Raw genomic sequence first — 14,235 nt, forward strand, 5'->3', positions numbered from 1 at the left:
GCCGCCCCCCGCCCCCGCCGGCTGGCACCTTGGCCTGGTAGGTCTGCTCCAGCTCCAGCTTGTACAGCCGCACTTGCTCGTCGTGCTGGCTGCGCAACTCCTCCAGAGCCTGGGCCATCTTGAAGTCATACTCCTGCTGCCGGCTGCTGTCCACCTCCACCAGGCGACGCTCGTGCCGCCGCCGCGTCTCCCGCACCTCCTGGGCCAGAGCGGGTGATCAGCCGCGGCCCGCGCCCCGCCCGGACACCCGCCCCAGCCGGGCCTCCTGGTCACCCGTGTCCTCAGCCCGAGCCCCAAGTCCACGTGGGGGCTCAAAACAACGAATCGCTGGGGGATCACAGCACCAGGAGTCCCAGTCACCAGGGCGGACATGGCCCAGATGTCCCCCGGGTGACAAGCTGACAGGAAGGCTACGTGGCCGCCCCGGGGACGACCCCGAGCCCCTGACGCTCAGGGAGGGAACCAGACACAGAAAGCCCCGCGGCGTGTGAGTCCACGTGTGTGACACGTCCTGAACAGGCTCCTCCACGGACGGGAAGGGGGCTCTCAGGGGCCAGGGGCTCATGGGGACGGGGGGCTGGGGAGGGGATGATGGCTGGTGGGCCCGGCTTTCCTTTTCAGGCCGACAGAATGTTTTATTTTTTTATTTATTTATTTTTTAAAGATTTTATTTATTTATTTAACAGAGAGAGAGAGACAGCCAGCGAGAGAGGGAACACAAGCAGGGGGAGTGGGAGAGGAAAAAGCAGGCTCCCAGCGGAAGAGCCTGACGTGGGGCTCGATCCCAGAATTCCAGGATCACGCCCTGAGCCGAAGGCAGATGCTTAACGACTGAGCCACTCAGGCGCCCCGACAGAATGTTTTAGAGTTAAAACAGAGGTGAAGGTTGCACAACTCTGTGAATGTACTAAAACCAAACTGTACACTTTAAAGTTTTATGGTACAGGAATATTTCAATAAAGCTGCTGTTAAAGGAACTCCTGACGAGGGGCACCTGGGTGGGTCATTCGGTTGTGCACCCAACTCTTGGTTTCAGTTCATGTCATGATCTCAGAGTCGTGGGATGGAGCCCCAAGTCCAGCTGTGCGCTCAGTGGGGAGTCGGCTTGAGATTCTTTCCCTCTCCCTCTGTTCCTCCCACTGCTCGCACACTCATGCACTCTTTTTCTCTCTCTCAAATAAATAAATGAATAAAAGATTAAAAAAAAAAACAAAACCCTGCTGAGCCCATCTCAGGTACCTGGGGTCTGAGACACAGAGACCCGGCAGTGGAAGGTCTGGGCCCCGGAGCACAGCTGCCCCAGACACGGCGCTGGGGCGGGAGCGGTCAGGGGCCGGCAGAGGGTGCTGTGCACCAGCCTCGGGCTCCAATGCAAGGGCCGTTCCCCTTCCTCCAAGACAAACTCGAGCACCCAGAGCACTTATCACATTGTACCATCAGCTTGTAAGAACAATAGGAATGTTTCTCAAGGAAGCCAACCCTGTTTACAAGGAACCCGTGAAGCTCGGGGACCCCGGCACCAGCACACCCACCTTCACGGCACCCCCCAGGGCAGCTCGCAAGGCTCCCTGCATGGCTCCCCGCCAGGAGCTCCTGACCACCAGCCTCAGGGAGCCCCGCCAGGAGCCCTTCCAGGGTGTCCTTCGGGCTCCCCTCACAGGTCCCCGCATGGCTCTCCTCCTGGGATCCTTCCTCACAAGCTCAGGGTCCCATACAGACCCCCTCAAAGGCTCCAGGTCTCTGGCGGATGCCTTCAGGGCTTCCCTCAGGGGCTCCTCGCCAGCTGCCCTGGCGGCCCTGGCCCTGGCCCTGGCCCTCGCTGGGCCTGGCTGGAGCTGGAGACCACTTCTCAGTTGTACAGGCATCCCTCCTGCCAGCAGCTCCCCCGGGGCACTGACGGCCTGAGCCCGCAGGCCCCAGGGTTCCATTCTGGGCTGTGACAGAACAATGGGCTCTGTGATGATGAGCTGTGAGGGGCTCCCAGGCCACATCCCCTCCCAGAAGACACAGAAACCTCAGCTCTAACGGCCAGGAACATCCTTCACTCCCGCAGGTGGGCCTGCCATACCCCAGAGCCCAGGCCCAGGGATTCGGAGCTTGGGGGTCGGAAGGGGGTACCCAGGAAGCAAGGGAAGCAGATGGGCCGTCCCCTTCCCTTTCCCAGGGAGGGTCTGCCGTGGGTTCAATGGGGGCACCCCAAAAGATGTGTCCACGTCCTAACCTCCAGAAGCAGGAATGTGACCTTATTTGGAAAAGGGGGCTTTGCAGATGGATTAAGTCTCCAAATCACACTCTCTGGGTCATCTGGGTGGGCCCTGAACCAGTGACAAGTGTCCTCGCAGAGATGGTGGGGGGGCGGGCACATGAGGACGGAAGCACAGACGGACAGACGCGGCCATGAGCCCGGGGGACACCTAGAGCCCCCCCAAGAGCCCCTACCTGGATCGCGGCTCTGCCCTCCAGAAAGTGGGAGGACACCAACCCTCCGGGCCAGCCCTGAGACTCACCTCCTCGAAGACGTTCTTCCGGAAGTCGAGCTCCTCCTGCAGGCTCTGGCAGCGGTTCTCCAGGTCCACGCGCATCAGCGTCTCCTTCTCCAGCTGCTTTTTGGCCACCGCGTGACCATCCTCCGCCTGGCAGACACAGCATAGCAAGCCGAGCTGACACGCTGTCTGCTGCACATGTGGCCTCTCGGGGCCCCTCGGGGCCCAAGGGTCCCCTTAAATACACATGCTCCAATGGGGTGTCGAGGGCTTGAGGGCTTGGAAACCGGCCGGCCGCTGGCATCCCAGCCACAGGCTGCTCCCACCGGACAGGACATCTGCCTGCCGCCTAGACCCACAGCGCCCGCGCCCGGCACCAGCTTCCCGGCCAGACTGGGGCCGCCCAACACCTGCCTTCGCCAGCTGGGCCCGCAGCTCGGCCACGTCGCTCTCCAGGCCACGCTTGTCGCTGAGGGCGGCGGCCAGCTCTGCCTCACTCCGGTGGAACAGGGACTCCAGATCCTTCACGCGGCCCTGGGCCACCGTGAGCTCACCCTCCCTCTTCTTGGAGCTGCAAGTCAAGAGCGGGTGTTAGCCAGGAGCAGGAGGGGCGGGCCCTCAGGCAGCTCACTCTGGCCCCTAGCCCCGAGCCCCGGGCATCCGCCCTGGGGTCATGGAGCCATGGAGCCCGGGGCTCTCGGCACAAAAGGTGTCCCTTCTTCAAAGCTGCCCTGCACAGCAGGGCTCCTCCAGCTAACAGAGACAAGCCTCAGAAACCTCGAGGAGAGAGCTTTAGTGTCATTTTTGGGATTTGGGGGACGGGAGGGATCATCTAGGGGAGAATGATGTTTTAAAAAATTAACGTATCGTTTATTAAAGTTGCGTATCAAAATCCTGGCCTTTGGAAAGTCGATCTTGTCTGTGAACTCAAGCTACCGTAAGCAGGTCATCTGACGTTCTAGGAGACGACGTCCCCCACACCAAAGACGGCAGACGGACGAACGCCCCGCTGCTACGAACATGGGCCTGAGCCCCTTGAACATCTCTCAAAGGAATTCCCACCGTTAGGAGTGGAAGGCATGCCACCTCCCCACCCGGAACTGGCTCCCGGCGAGAGTGCGGACCCCCAGGGTCTCCCCCCAGCGCTGCTCACGTGGGGGCGCTTCTGGGGCCCGAGCTGCATCCCTGGTGCCAGCCACCCACCCCCCACCCAGAGAACCACCGGGGACGGGGCATCAGCTCGCAGGAGGGGGGCTGCCGTAGAGACAGGGACTTTGGCCGCCAAGCCGCCTGTGCCCTCAACAGCAGCCCGGGGAACCCGGAGCTCCACCGGGCATTTCACCGCCATCCTCTACGGAGGTCTCAGGGTCCCCGCAGTCCTCGTCCCTGAGCTTCAGCCACACGGTCCTGGCTCTCCCGCCCACAGCGGGGCTGCAAACCCTGAGCCCCCAGAGCAGGTTTTGCAGGGCTTTGGGGAAACGAATCATCCGTTTGACACCTATTACTAAGAGCCCGGTTTGTGGAGAACGCCATCCTCGGGCCAGAGAGACACCTGGGAACAGTCCTGCTCCCCCGACACAGAACGTCCCCGTGAGTGAGACGAGAGTGAAGCGTGCTGCCGGTCAGATGCAAACGTACGGCAGAAGGGCAGAGGAAGCAGGACGGGAGGTGAGGGAGCACGAGCCGGGTGGGAATTGCACTTTTAGGGCACCCAAGCCCTGCCTGGGGTCACCTGACACAGACCTGAATGAAGGGAGCTTAAGAATGAGCCAGATCCATTATTTCTGGGAGAAGAGCATTGGGGCAGAGAAAGCAGAAGTGCAAAGGCCCTGGGGTGAGGTATGCCGGGAGTTTGAGGTCAGCAACAAAGCCAGGGCGAGAGGAATAGAGGCATCAGGTGATGTGGAAAATTTTTTCTTTCTTCTTCTTTTTTCTTAAATGCTCATTTAAATCATCTCTCCACCCAACATGGGGCTTGAATTCACGACCCCAAGATCAAGTGTCACGTGCTCTTCCAACTGAGCCAGCCAGGTGCCTCAACATGGAAAATTTCTAAACAATTTCATCCAATGTTGATTCCGCAGAACCACACAGACTGGTCCAGAAAGCGGGGACACTGGCGGCTCCCACCCGCTTATGTCTCACTGGCCACGTCTCACGAGCTTCCAGGAGCCGGCGCACTTCCTCATTTGCGTAACAGTAAGTTCTGGAGGATTAAGTGGGAGAACCTGGCCTATTCGTTGGGTCTTCCACGCGGCTACCCACATTCCTATCATCACAGGGACGTGGTGATAAACTGGTCAGGGAAAGACCACCACTCGGCCTAAGCAGTGCCAGCTCCCTGCTCGGGAAGGGCTCCTCCACTGAGAACAGAAGTGAGGCAGCTGGGCGCAGCACCCACAGAATGACGGCCAGAGGGCAGGAGGGGCGCCCACAGGCCCTGCGAGGACAGGAAGCCTTTCCCGTGCAGCAGCGGCCTCCAGTGAAAGTTACGGCCCAGACATGTAGAGTCCCTCCCGCCAGCATCGCTGGACTGGCCATTCCCCGTGTCCTGTCTGCCCCCCACCGCACCCAGGATCAGCCCAAGGAAAGTGACTCTTCTGACAATGGGCACAGCTGTCACCCACAGAAGCCATCACGGAACAATGGGACCAGCCTCCCACAGCCACGGCACCACGGGTGAACCAGTCCCGGGCACGGGAACATCCCAGCAGCCAGAGACAGAGGACATCTGATGACTCGGGGAGGCTCGCGAGAGGCTCGCGGCCTCCAAACCCCCATTGCCTCCGGCGTCCACCGTGAGTACGGAAGCGCGTGCAGGCGCTCAGACCGGCCACGGCAGTTCTGTCTGGGGAGGCAGCTGCAGACTTTGACTTTGCTCTTGAAGCTTTCACCTTCCGCTTTCCTGCCAGTGAGCATCTGTGACTGTTAAGCAAATAAAAACAAGACTCCTGGGCCCAGACAAAGAGCCGCACACGGGAGCCCAGGCATCTGGAGGCTTCTGGAATCTGCACTGATCGTAGGGAGAGCAGCTGGGGTCCCGAGCAGTGCTGACTCTGGGATTCCCTCAATCTTCCCCAAGAAGCACAAATCACTTTTTAATTAAAACACCTATTAAATTGATGGGATATAGTCGGCCTGGCCGTTTAAAGCTGCAGAGGGCCTTTGCTTTTTGGCCACAGGCCAGGCGCCTAGACCATGGGGCTAGCTGTGCGCGCTCTGTTCTGTTCCAGCACATCCCTAAGTGAGAGCGGCCGGGTGGAGAAGGCCACACACCGTGTGGTTCCAAGTCTAGGACGTTCTGGAAAAGGCGGAACGGCGGAGGAGGTAAAAAGGTCTGGGGTGGCCGGGGTGGGGGAGGGACAGGTGGGACACGGGATTTTTAGGGCGGCGAAACGGTAATGCTGTAACGGCGGGTACATCTTCGTCATGAGTCTGTCCAAAGTCTGTATGAGTCTGCTGCAGAAGGGACCCCCCCCAACCGAGAGGAACCCTAATGTCGACTCTAGGCTTCGGTTAACAACAACGCATCGGTGTCACTTGTCTGTCACGATGATGGAGCCCTCGCTAACGTGTGCTGTATGAGGTGTTTCTAACGTGGAAACTAGGAGAGATTCTGGAAACTCTGGACTTCCCACTCATTTTCCTATAAACATAAAACTGCCTAAAACCGCCCCCCCCCCGCCAAGACTCTATTAAAAAAAAAGAATAGGAAGAAAAACATCCCATAAATACAGAGATGACTCTGTTGGCGGCTGGGGCTGTGAGCGGGACTCGGGAGCCGGGCCTCGGTCCTGGCCACTGCCAAGCTGAGGGGCCCTGGACAAGCCCGGCCCCTGGCCAGTTTGCCCAAGGTGGGGACAATGACAGTCCGGCCCTGGTCATGTCTGACAGCCTGGTGTCATGTACGGTATCCTTGGTACTTTGGTCCTGCCCCCCAGCAGCACCTGTTCTCCACGATGTCTGCATGGGCCTTTTTCTCACAAGCAGGCCAGAGAAGAGAACGTGCTTTTGAAGAAGAAAAAAGACCCGGCCTGAAGGCCTCGTACCCCACTCGGCCTGGGTCACGGCCTGGATGGGGCGCTCCCCGGGGCGGGGATGGAAGCGGGCACCCCGACAGGAGCCTTGGAGGATGAGGGCCACGGTACCACACGTGAGCAGCACGTCAAGGTCTCTGGGGGCCCACGACCCAGGGGCAGCACACCAGTGGCTCCCAAATTCAGGGGAGAAAGGGGAGGCTGGACTGTGGGGCCCGGCGCCGTCCTCTATGTGGGAGTGGGGGGCCAACACCCACAGCTACATGCAGACTCAGTGCCAGGAGGGCTGCTCAGGTTTAAAAGCTCCCTGGGCTGGGGGCGCCTGGGGGTCTGTCGGTGAAGCATCTACCTTCAGCTTGGAGCATGACCTCAGGTCCTGGGCTCCAGCCCCGCGTCGGGCTCCCTGCTCTTCCCTCTGCTGCTGCCCCTGCTGCGCTCTTGCTCTCTTTCTCAAATAAATCAGTAACATTTTTTTAAAAAGTCTTCCCTGGGCTGAATTAGTTGGGGAAACAAAGGTGACGGGAAGGGCCAGCTAGAGGGCCAGGCCGCAGAGCACCCACCCCAGGGGCCGGCCCACAGGACCCCGCAGCAAGGGCGTCTGGGTGTGGCTGAGGGCGGCGGGAGCACGACACCTCGGCCGCACACCTACCTCTTGTTGGCCTCCTCGAGCTCTGCCTTCAGCTTCCCCAGCTCGATCTGCAGCCGCGCCCGCTCCCGCGCCGTCTCGTCCAACACCCTGCGGGCGTCAGCCAGCTCCGCCTCGTACAGCGTCTTGATGCCGCTCACCTGAGGGGGTGCGGCAAGGCCCAGGTCAGAGAGAAACCCCTTCCCCACCAACAGCGGGTGCCCCCGGGCTGGACACGGCTCCTCCTGACTCCGGAGGCCTCCCCGCCCAGCTCAGCCCCCCCACCAGGGGGTGACCCCAGCCGGCCTGACCCGCCCAGGTCCCCTGTCCCCCTCCCTGGTCACCCACAGCTGGGCACACAGCTCGTGCTTCTCGTGGCCTTCTCGCCCCCAAAGTCCCCCCATGTCCACGTGCAGAGGGCCAGGCACAGGTGTTTACAGATATACGGAGCCAGACCAGAACTGCGAGCGCCCCTCAACCCCAAGAGTCAAAAAGACTAAGAATAACAACTACGGGCCACACAGAAATCAGGGCCTCCACGCACGGCCGCTGGGAGCGGAAACGGGCCAGCCGCTGGGGAAGCCAGTCGCGCAGCTGACCCTGTAACCCAGCGAGTCCACTGCTGGGCACCCACCCACCCCGCAGAAGTACCACGAACCTGCGTGCGTGCGCACAGCAGCCGGAAGGTATAAACACCCAAACATCCACCGACGGACCAGCAGACACACACAGTGTGCCCACTGCGCACGGGCACGCCCCTCGACCGCCAGCAGGAGCACGGCACCCCCCCCCCCCCCCCCCCCNCACAGACGGCCCCATGGCGTGAGTCCACGGGTGTGACGCGCCCAGAACAGGCTCCTCCACGGCCGGGAAGGGGGCTCGCGGGGCCAGGGGGAGAGGATGGGGATGACAGCCGATGGGGGCGGGGCTTCTCCCGGAAGACGGGACTGTGCCGGAATTGGACAGCGGCGACGGCTGCCCAGCTCTGCGGAGCGCCATGGGAAGCGCCGCAGGAGCGGAGAACCCGGCTCACTACGGCTGCGGACAGAGGACCACAAGCGGAACCACTCCCGGGCGGCCGGCTTCAAAGCCGCACCACCTCCCACGAGGCTACGACACCGATGCCGACGGGTGTCTGTGCCGGGGCTGCAGGGGCGCCCGGGACCCCTCCCTTCTGCAAGAAAGGCCCTGGAGCAGGGGGGGCTGCGGGGAGCTCCCGAGGACGTGCTCCGTGGTCAGCTAACCACCATCCCGCTGGCCAGGGCCTGAGGAGCTTCTGGGACGTGGGATTTTCAGAAGAGTTGGGATTTTAAAAGCCAGTCTGAGACCCTCCCCCTACACCCCCCCATGGGACTGGGCATCCTGGGCCTCAAGCCAGCAGCTCCCAGTCACCTCATCCCACAGGTAAGTCGGGATATGGGCTCCTGGCCCTATCTCACAGATGGGGAAACTGAGGCATGGAACAGGAAACTGGCCTCTCCTGACCTGTCAGGTGCAGGGCAGAGCAGGTCTGCTGGGGACAATACCAAGAGGAGGACATACCATAGGGGGAGCAGAGACAAAGCAAGCTTCTCCCTCCTGAACCCTGGCCACCACCACCCACCTCCGACAGCAAAGGCCCTCCCTCCCACAGAGCTGGTCGCCTGCGGCCACGCCCGATGTTTCCACCTCTGGGAACTGGATTCTGGAATCTACCTCAGTTCACAGAAGTGACCACTCCTGTCTCCAAACGTACCTGGGCACCTGAGTTTACATGTGTATTTTGGCTCTGCCTGCCGGCATCTCCCCTTCCAGAACTCTCCTGAGCCTGACGGTGAGCACACACAGGATCCCCTGCCCCCACCCCCAAATTGGGGCCCTTTCTCTCACAGCCTCCCCTCATGAGGATGACCACTGACCAACACAACAGTCACTAAGGCCACCTAAGCACTGAGCCAGGTCGGGGTACGGGGTAGGAGAAGCCAGCAATCGTGACGCCGTATTTAAGTTCTTGAGACTTCATTCACGGGGGTTTTTGCACTAATTTTAATTGTTTTTTTCCCTTAAGTAAACTCTATCCCCACCATGGGGCTCAAACTCACAACTCCAAGATCAGGGGTCACGTGCCCCACTGAGCCAGCCACGTGCCCCTAATTTTAATTGTTTAAACCTTCCATTAAAATATTATTCATCCCATTGCGCCAGCCTCACCATGAGGAAACACCAGACCAACCAGGGGAGAAGGACCTCTTACAAATTCCTGCCCAGGCTCCTCACGACTGCCCCGGGCCATCCACACCGGGGAAGCCTCCGAAACGGTCTTGGCCCAGAGGGGCCCAAGGAGCCGCGACACCTGAATGCTGTGTGGGGCCCTGAGACGGTCCTGGGACAGAGCAGTGGGGGGAACCTGAGGACATCCAGACAATGTACGGGTGTTAGTCAATGACGTCGGGACGATGTCAACACTGGTAAAATCACCGTGACAAACACTGGCACGAGGCGCTCTCGGGAACCGCGCTGGGGACGCCGGGACTCAGTACTAACTCTGCCATTTTTCTGTAAATCTAAAACTGGCCTGAAAAAGAAGGTTGAGTAAGTAAAACACCTCGTGTTGCTTGTCTCCACGACTGAGATTGTCGGCGCTCCCTTGGACTCGTTCGTCCTGACTCTGCCCTGGGCGCCCAGGCCACGCTCTCGCAGTCACCTCAAGAGTTGTGGTTAAAGTACCAAGTTCTGGGGCACGTGGCTGGCTCCGTCGGGAGTGCGTGCAACTCTTGGTCTCAGGGCGGCAGTTCGAGCCCCACGGTTGTAGAGATCACTACATACAAGTACCAAGCTCACGGAGCGTTTCACGTCCACGTGTGCACACGCGCGGGCATGCGTGCGCTCGTCTACAGCCGGGCCCACAGGCCACATTCCATCCGCCGCCTGTGTTTGTCCAGCCTGCAAGCCCAGAATAGTTTTTACATCTTTAAATGGCTGTGGGGGACAAAAAAGCAAAAGAAATTTTGCGACACAGGCAAACTACGGGAATTCAGGTTACCATGTGTATAAATAAAGTTTTACTGGCACACGGCCTGGCCCACAGGGTCTGTGGCAGCTTTCCCCGTAACTGCTGAGTTGAGAAGCCACGACAAAGACTTCCAGCCCACGGAGCTGAAAATGCTGACTCTGGCCGTCTTCAGAGACCATCTGCCAACCCCACTCTACGGCCCTGGGACAATTCAGAAAATTCTCGTAGAGGACAAGCACACAGCCTCTTTCAGACCACTAACAGGTGTTCTGCCGGCAGGCCCTCGCTGCCCTGCACCTGTGACAGTCACCACAGAAGCCTGGGGCCCAGCCATGGCAGACCAATGGCTTGGGCCTTTTGTTCTGTCTTTTATGGCATCTGCGAGAGCCAAGAGTCAACAAATGTGTTAGCATCTGTTGGCCAGGGAGGGGGAGCATGGGGGGTGTCCAGATAACCCGCGGTGGCCTTTCCCTGTTCCTGTGTCTCGGGGGTGCAATCTCCCCGGCCGAGAACCACAGTTCTGCAGACAGCCCCAAGCGCTACATCCCCCCCCAGCTCGCCGCACCCTGCCCCTGCTCCCCGGGGACACCTGAGGGAACCCCCACCTGCCCCCACCCGCCCCCACCCCCAAGCAGCAACAGGACACCTGGGTAGGTAAGGGAAAAGAAACCGAAGGCTGGAGGAACTTAACACCCGACTGGGGAAGCTCGCTGGAGACCGTGTCTCCCTCCTGGCTCCCCTCCCTCCCGGCCAGCACACAAGGCCTCTCTCAAACAGAAACCCAGCCGGCCCCGGCCCTTCTAGAAACCCTCCAGTGACATGAGCACATGGCTATTCAGCATGGCACTGCCGACCAGTACCCAGCGGGACCTGTACGCGGGCACGAGGGAGAGCGTGCCTGCAAGCAGGACAGCAGGGGCTTGGAAGCTTCCGGTTTGCCTCACCCACCTCCACTGCTGGGCTTTATGACAAGTGTGTGGTACATTTATAACCTTTTAAAGGCATCTTCAAAGGGCTCCTTAAGTGGCTTGTCCTAATGGCATTTGGAGTTGGGACCATCCTGAGCACTGGGGGAAGAGGGGGTTAGCAGCACCCCTTCCCCCACCCACTTGATGGCAGGAGCACCACCAGCGTGATGACCACTAATGTCCCCTGGGGCAGCCTCCAGGTTCAGGTGAAGTGCACACGGCTCCGCCCACATCCCTCCTACTGGAGCCACCTTCCCAGCCCCCTCCCCAGCCCCCTCCTGGATTCTGCCCACCCACCACCTCTCCAGAGCCCAGTCAGGCCTGGGCCCCACTGCAGCCAAGGCCATTTCCAGGTCACTCCCTCTGAAGAGCCCACGTGACCACCCCAGCTTCCCGCTCCAGCATCCCCTCCCTCCGCTCCACCATCCCCTCCCTCCGCAGGTCACCAGCCCTGAGGGGCATTTATCACCAGGCCCCCGCCGGCAGCTGGAACCCCAGAGCAAGCTGGTGGGACTCCCCAGCTCCAGCTGGGAGCACAGCCCGCACCACCGGGTGACACCCAGAGCCCCTCCACAGCCCCTGAGGTCACAGTAGGGCAGGTTTATCACCCACAGCAAGACTTCCTTTGTTGCCAGGAGCTTGTCTGGATTCCAGGAGGCCTCAGCCCCTGCGAAGGGAATAGTGCTCCCCAGACAGCCGTGGACCCAGTTTCCAGGCCCCCCTGCAGGCGCTCCTGGTGCAGCACCCACCCAGAGCCCACTGGCACCCCACTGCCACGGGCCTGCCAGGCCCATCACCCTCAAGGGTCTGTCTGCCATCTACCCCATCTGCAGGTGGGACAAGCAAGGCCAGGAGAAAGACAAGAAATCAGCGTGGGTGGCGCACTGACCAACCCAGCGGCAGGAGCTGGGTCCGCATCCTGAGGACTCAGGCACTGCTCAGGCAGGTGGCCACCTCCGGAGGGGACAATCCAGCCCCAATGTATTAATGACAAAACCTGCCCAAGGTCACACAGACTAAAAGCAGTTTGCATCTGAGTTTGAATCCAATCCCCCCAGCAACCTAGACAGCATCACCTACCAACGAAAATTCTTCCCCCCCCATCATCAACCAAGCCACTTTCCGAGCCACTCCTGCCCTGGCAAGGATTAAACAGGGGCGAAAGAACCCATGGAATACTTCCTCGGGGCGCCTGTCCTTTATTCTATAAAACACATATTAACGTGCATGGCCCTGCCAGCTAGCACAAAAGGGGGGCGTTCTTATTTTCATTTTACAGAAGAGGCACTGAGACCCAGAGAGTTTAAGTGACTTGCCTAGGGTCACACGAAGGGTAAGTGGCTCCCTGAAACGATCCCCCAGCTGCGCTCCCCCAACAAGTCCGTCACGTGGTCCCCGGTCAGGAGAGGGAAGCGGACGCTCAAGCGCATTCTGGCTTCAGGGCAACCTCTCCTACAAGGTGAGCACCTCCCCACCCCCCCCACCCTTATTCAGAGGAACCACACTTGGGTTTCAAAGAGCCAGAAGTCCAGCTAAGCGAGAAAAGAGCCTGGAGCCCGTAGGGACTGGGGGAGAGTTGGGTTGGAGCCCCAGTCCCCAAAGAAGGAAAGAACCCACCCAGGACCCCCAGACACCTGGCCCTCACATGCCAATAGGGGACGGGGCTTACCCAGCCCCTTCTCCCTCAGTCTCCAGGGAAGCCCTGGGACCCACCTGGAACCCAAAACTTCCTGCGTATCCCCAAGACCAGAAGTCTCCCCATCCCCTACCAAGCTCCAGCCCATCAGCCAACGGTGTGCCCCAGGGCCCAACTGAGGACCTCTCAAATTTCCCATGGGACCCCTGAGGCAACAGACCCCCTCCCCTCGGGTGCCCACCCACCCCAGGTGCAGGTAGGAGATGCAGCCTACAGTCTAACCACCTCCCCAGTCCCTCGATTCCCCAGAATTCATAACAGGACGTTTGCAGAGTTCCACAGTGATCAGAGCACGTGACTCCCCCCAGGACCCTTCCCCCCCATAAGACCTAAAGAGACCTTCCCCCCCTCCTCAAGGCCCCTCCAGACAGTTTGAACTCCCCCCAGTCTCCTCGGAGACCAGAGAACCCCACCAAATTTCCTCCCAGGACGCCAGGACATCCTAACGCATCCCTGAGACTCCCCACCCTCTCCTCGGGGCGGGGCTTACTCTGCTCACACCCTCTCAGACAGGGGATCCCCAGATCTCCTCAGACCACTCAGGGTTCGGGCCTACCCCATCTCCACCAGTCGCACAGGGAGCCCCGAGATCCCTTGGGGGATCCCTCAGGGGACGGGTCTACCCCAGACCGCACTCCTCACTCAGTGGATAAACGAAACCCCCTGCGGGCCCCCCGGCAGGCGGGGCTTGTCCCAGTGTGCACCCCTCGCTCACAGGTTCCCCCGACGCCTCCTGAGGGCCCCTCGGCGGGCAGGGCTTATCCCAGTGTGCACCCCTTGCTCACAGATCCCCCGAAAGACCCTGGCGAACCTTCGGTGGGCGGGGCCTGGTCCGCTGTGCACCCCTCTCTCACAGGTTCCCCGAAAAAACCCTAGGAGTCCTCGGTGGGCGGGGCCTGCCTCAGTGTGCACCCCTCGCCTGGAGCCCCCCCGAGTCCTTCCCGAGGATCCCCTCGGTGGGCAGGGCCCGCCCGGCCTCCAAACCTCACCCACGGGAGGTCCTCGACCCCCCCCCCGGGATCCTCAGAGCCCGAGGCCCACCGCAGAGTGCGCCCCTAGGGTCCCCCGAAACCCCGGGGACCCCCCCCGGTGGGCGGGGCCTGCCCAGTATCCCCTCTCGCGCACGGGAACCCCCGGGACCTTCAGAGGCCGGAGCCCCGGCTGCGCGCTCACCTCGCGCGTGGTCACCTCCTCCCTCTCGGAGATCTTGAGCAGGAGCCGGTCGTTCTCGAGCTCGAGCGCGCGGACACGGTCGATGTAGTGCGCCAGGCGGTCATTGAGCTCGCGCAGCTCCTCCTTCTCCTGCAGCCGCGACAGGCGCGTGGGCGACAGCGGCGTGGCGGGCCCGCCCGCGCGGCCGGGCAGCGGCGTGGCCATAGCGGCGGCGGTGGTGGCGGCGGCGGCGACAGCTGCTCGGGGCCCGCGAGGCTCGGG

At 61.0% G+C, this 14,235-nt stretch overlaps 1 protein-coding gene and 1 long non-coding RNA gene across 3 annotated transcripts in view; one reads left to right on the forward strand and one right to left on the reverse strand.

Moving 5' to 3' along the window:
* LMNB2 (lamin B2) overlaps positions 1–14,235 on the reverse strand; it is a 20,613-nt gene that overhangs the window by 5,301 nt on the left and 1,077 nt on the right. Inside the window, exons 2-6 of the mRNA XM_034657441.1 lie at positions 13,975–14,193; positions 7,170–7,306; positions 2,898–3,054; positions 2,508–2,633; positions 29–199 (exon numbers count right to left, since the gene is read on the reverse strand). Of these exons, the coding sequence (XP_034513332.1) occupies positions 29–199; positions 2,508–2,633; positions 2,898–3,054; positions 7,170–7,306; positions 13,975–14,178 (795 nt within the window). The 5' untranslated portion in view covers positions 14,179–14,193. The remainder of the gene's footprint in view (positions 1–28; positions 200–2,507; positions 2,634–2,897; positions 3,055–7,169; positions 7,307–13,974; positions 14,194–14,235) is intronic.
* Positions 1,993–6,552, forward strand: LOC117801825. Of its 2 annotated transcripts, none has more exons than XR_004624551.1 (3): positions 1,993–2,053; positions 5,717–5,810; positions 6,474–6,552. It is a non-coding gene; the product is annotated as an uncharacterized LOC117801825 (long non-coding RNA). The 2 variants fall into 2 exon arrangements; XR_004624550.1 differs by lacking the exon at positions 6,474–6,552 and adding an exon at positions 5,993–6,061.

The sequence above is a fragment of the Ailuropoda melanoleuca genome, chromosome 4 (assembly GCF_002007445.2).
Source record: "Ailuropoda melanoleuca isolate Jingjing chromosome 4, ASM200744v2, whole genome shotgun sequence".
Lineage (NCBI taxonomy): Eukaryota > Metazoa > Chordata > Mammalia > Carnivora > Ursidae > Ailuropoda > Ailuropoda melanoleuca.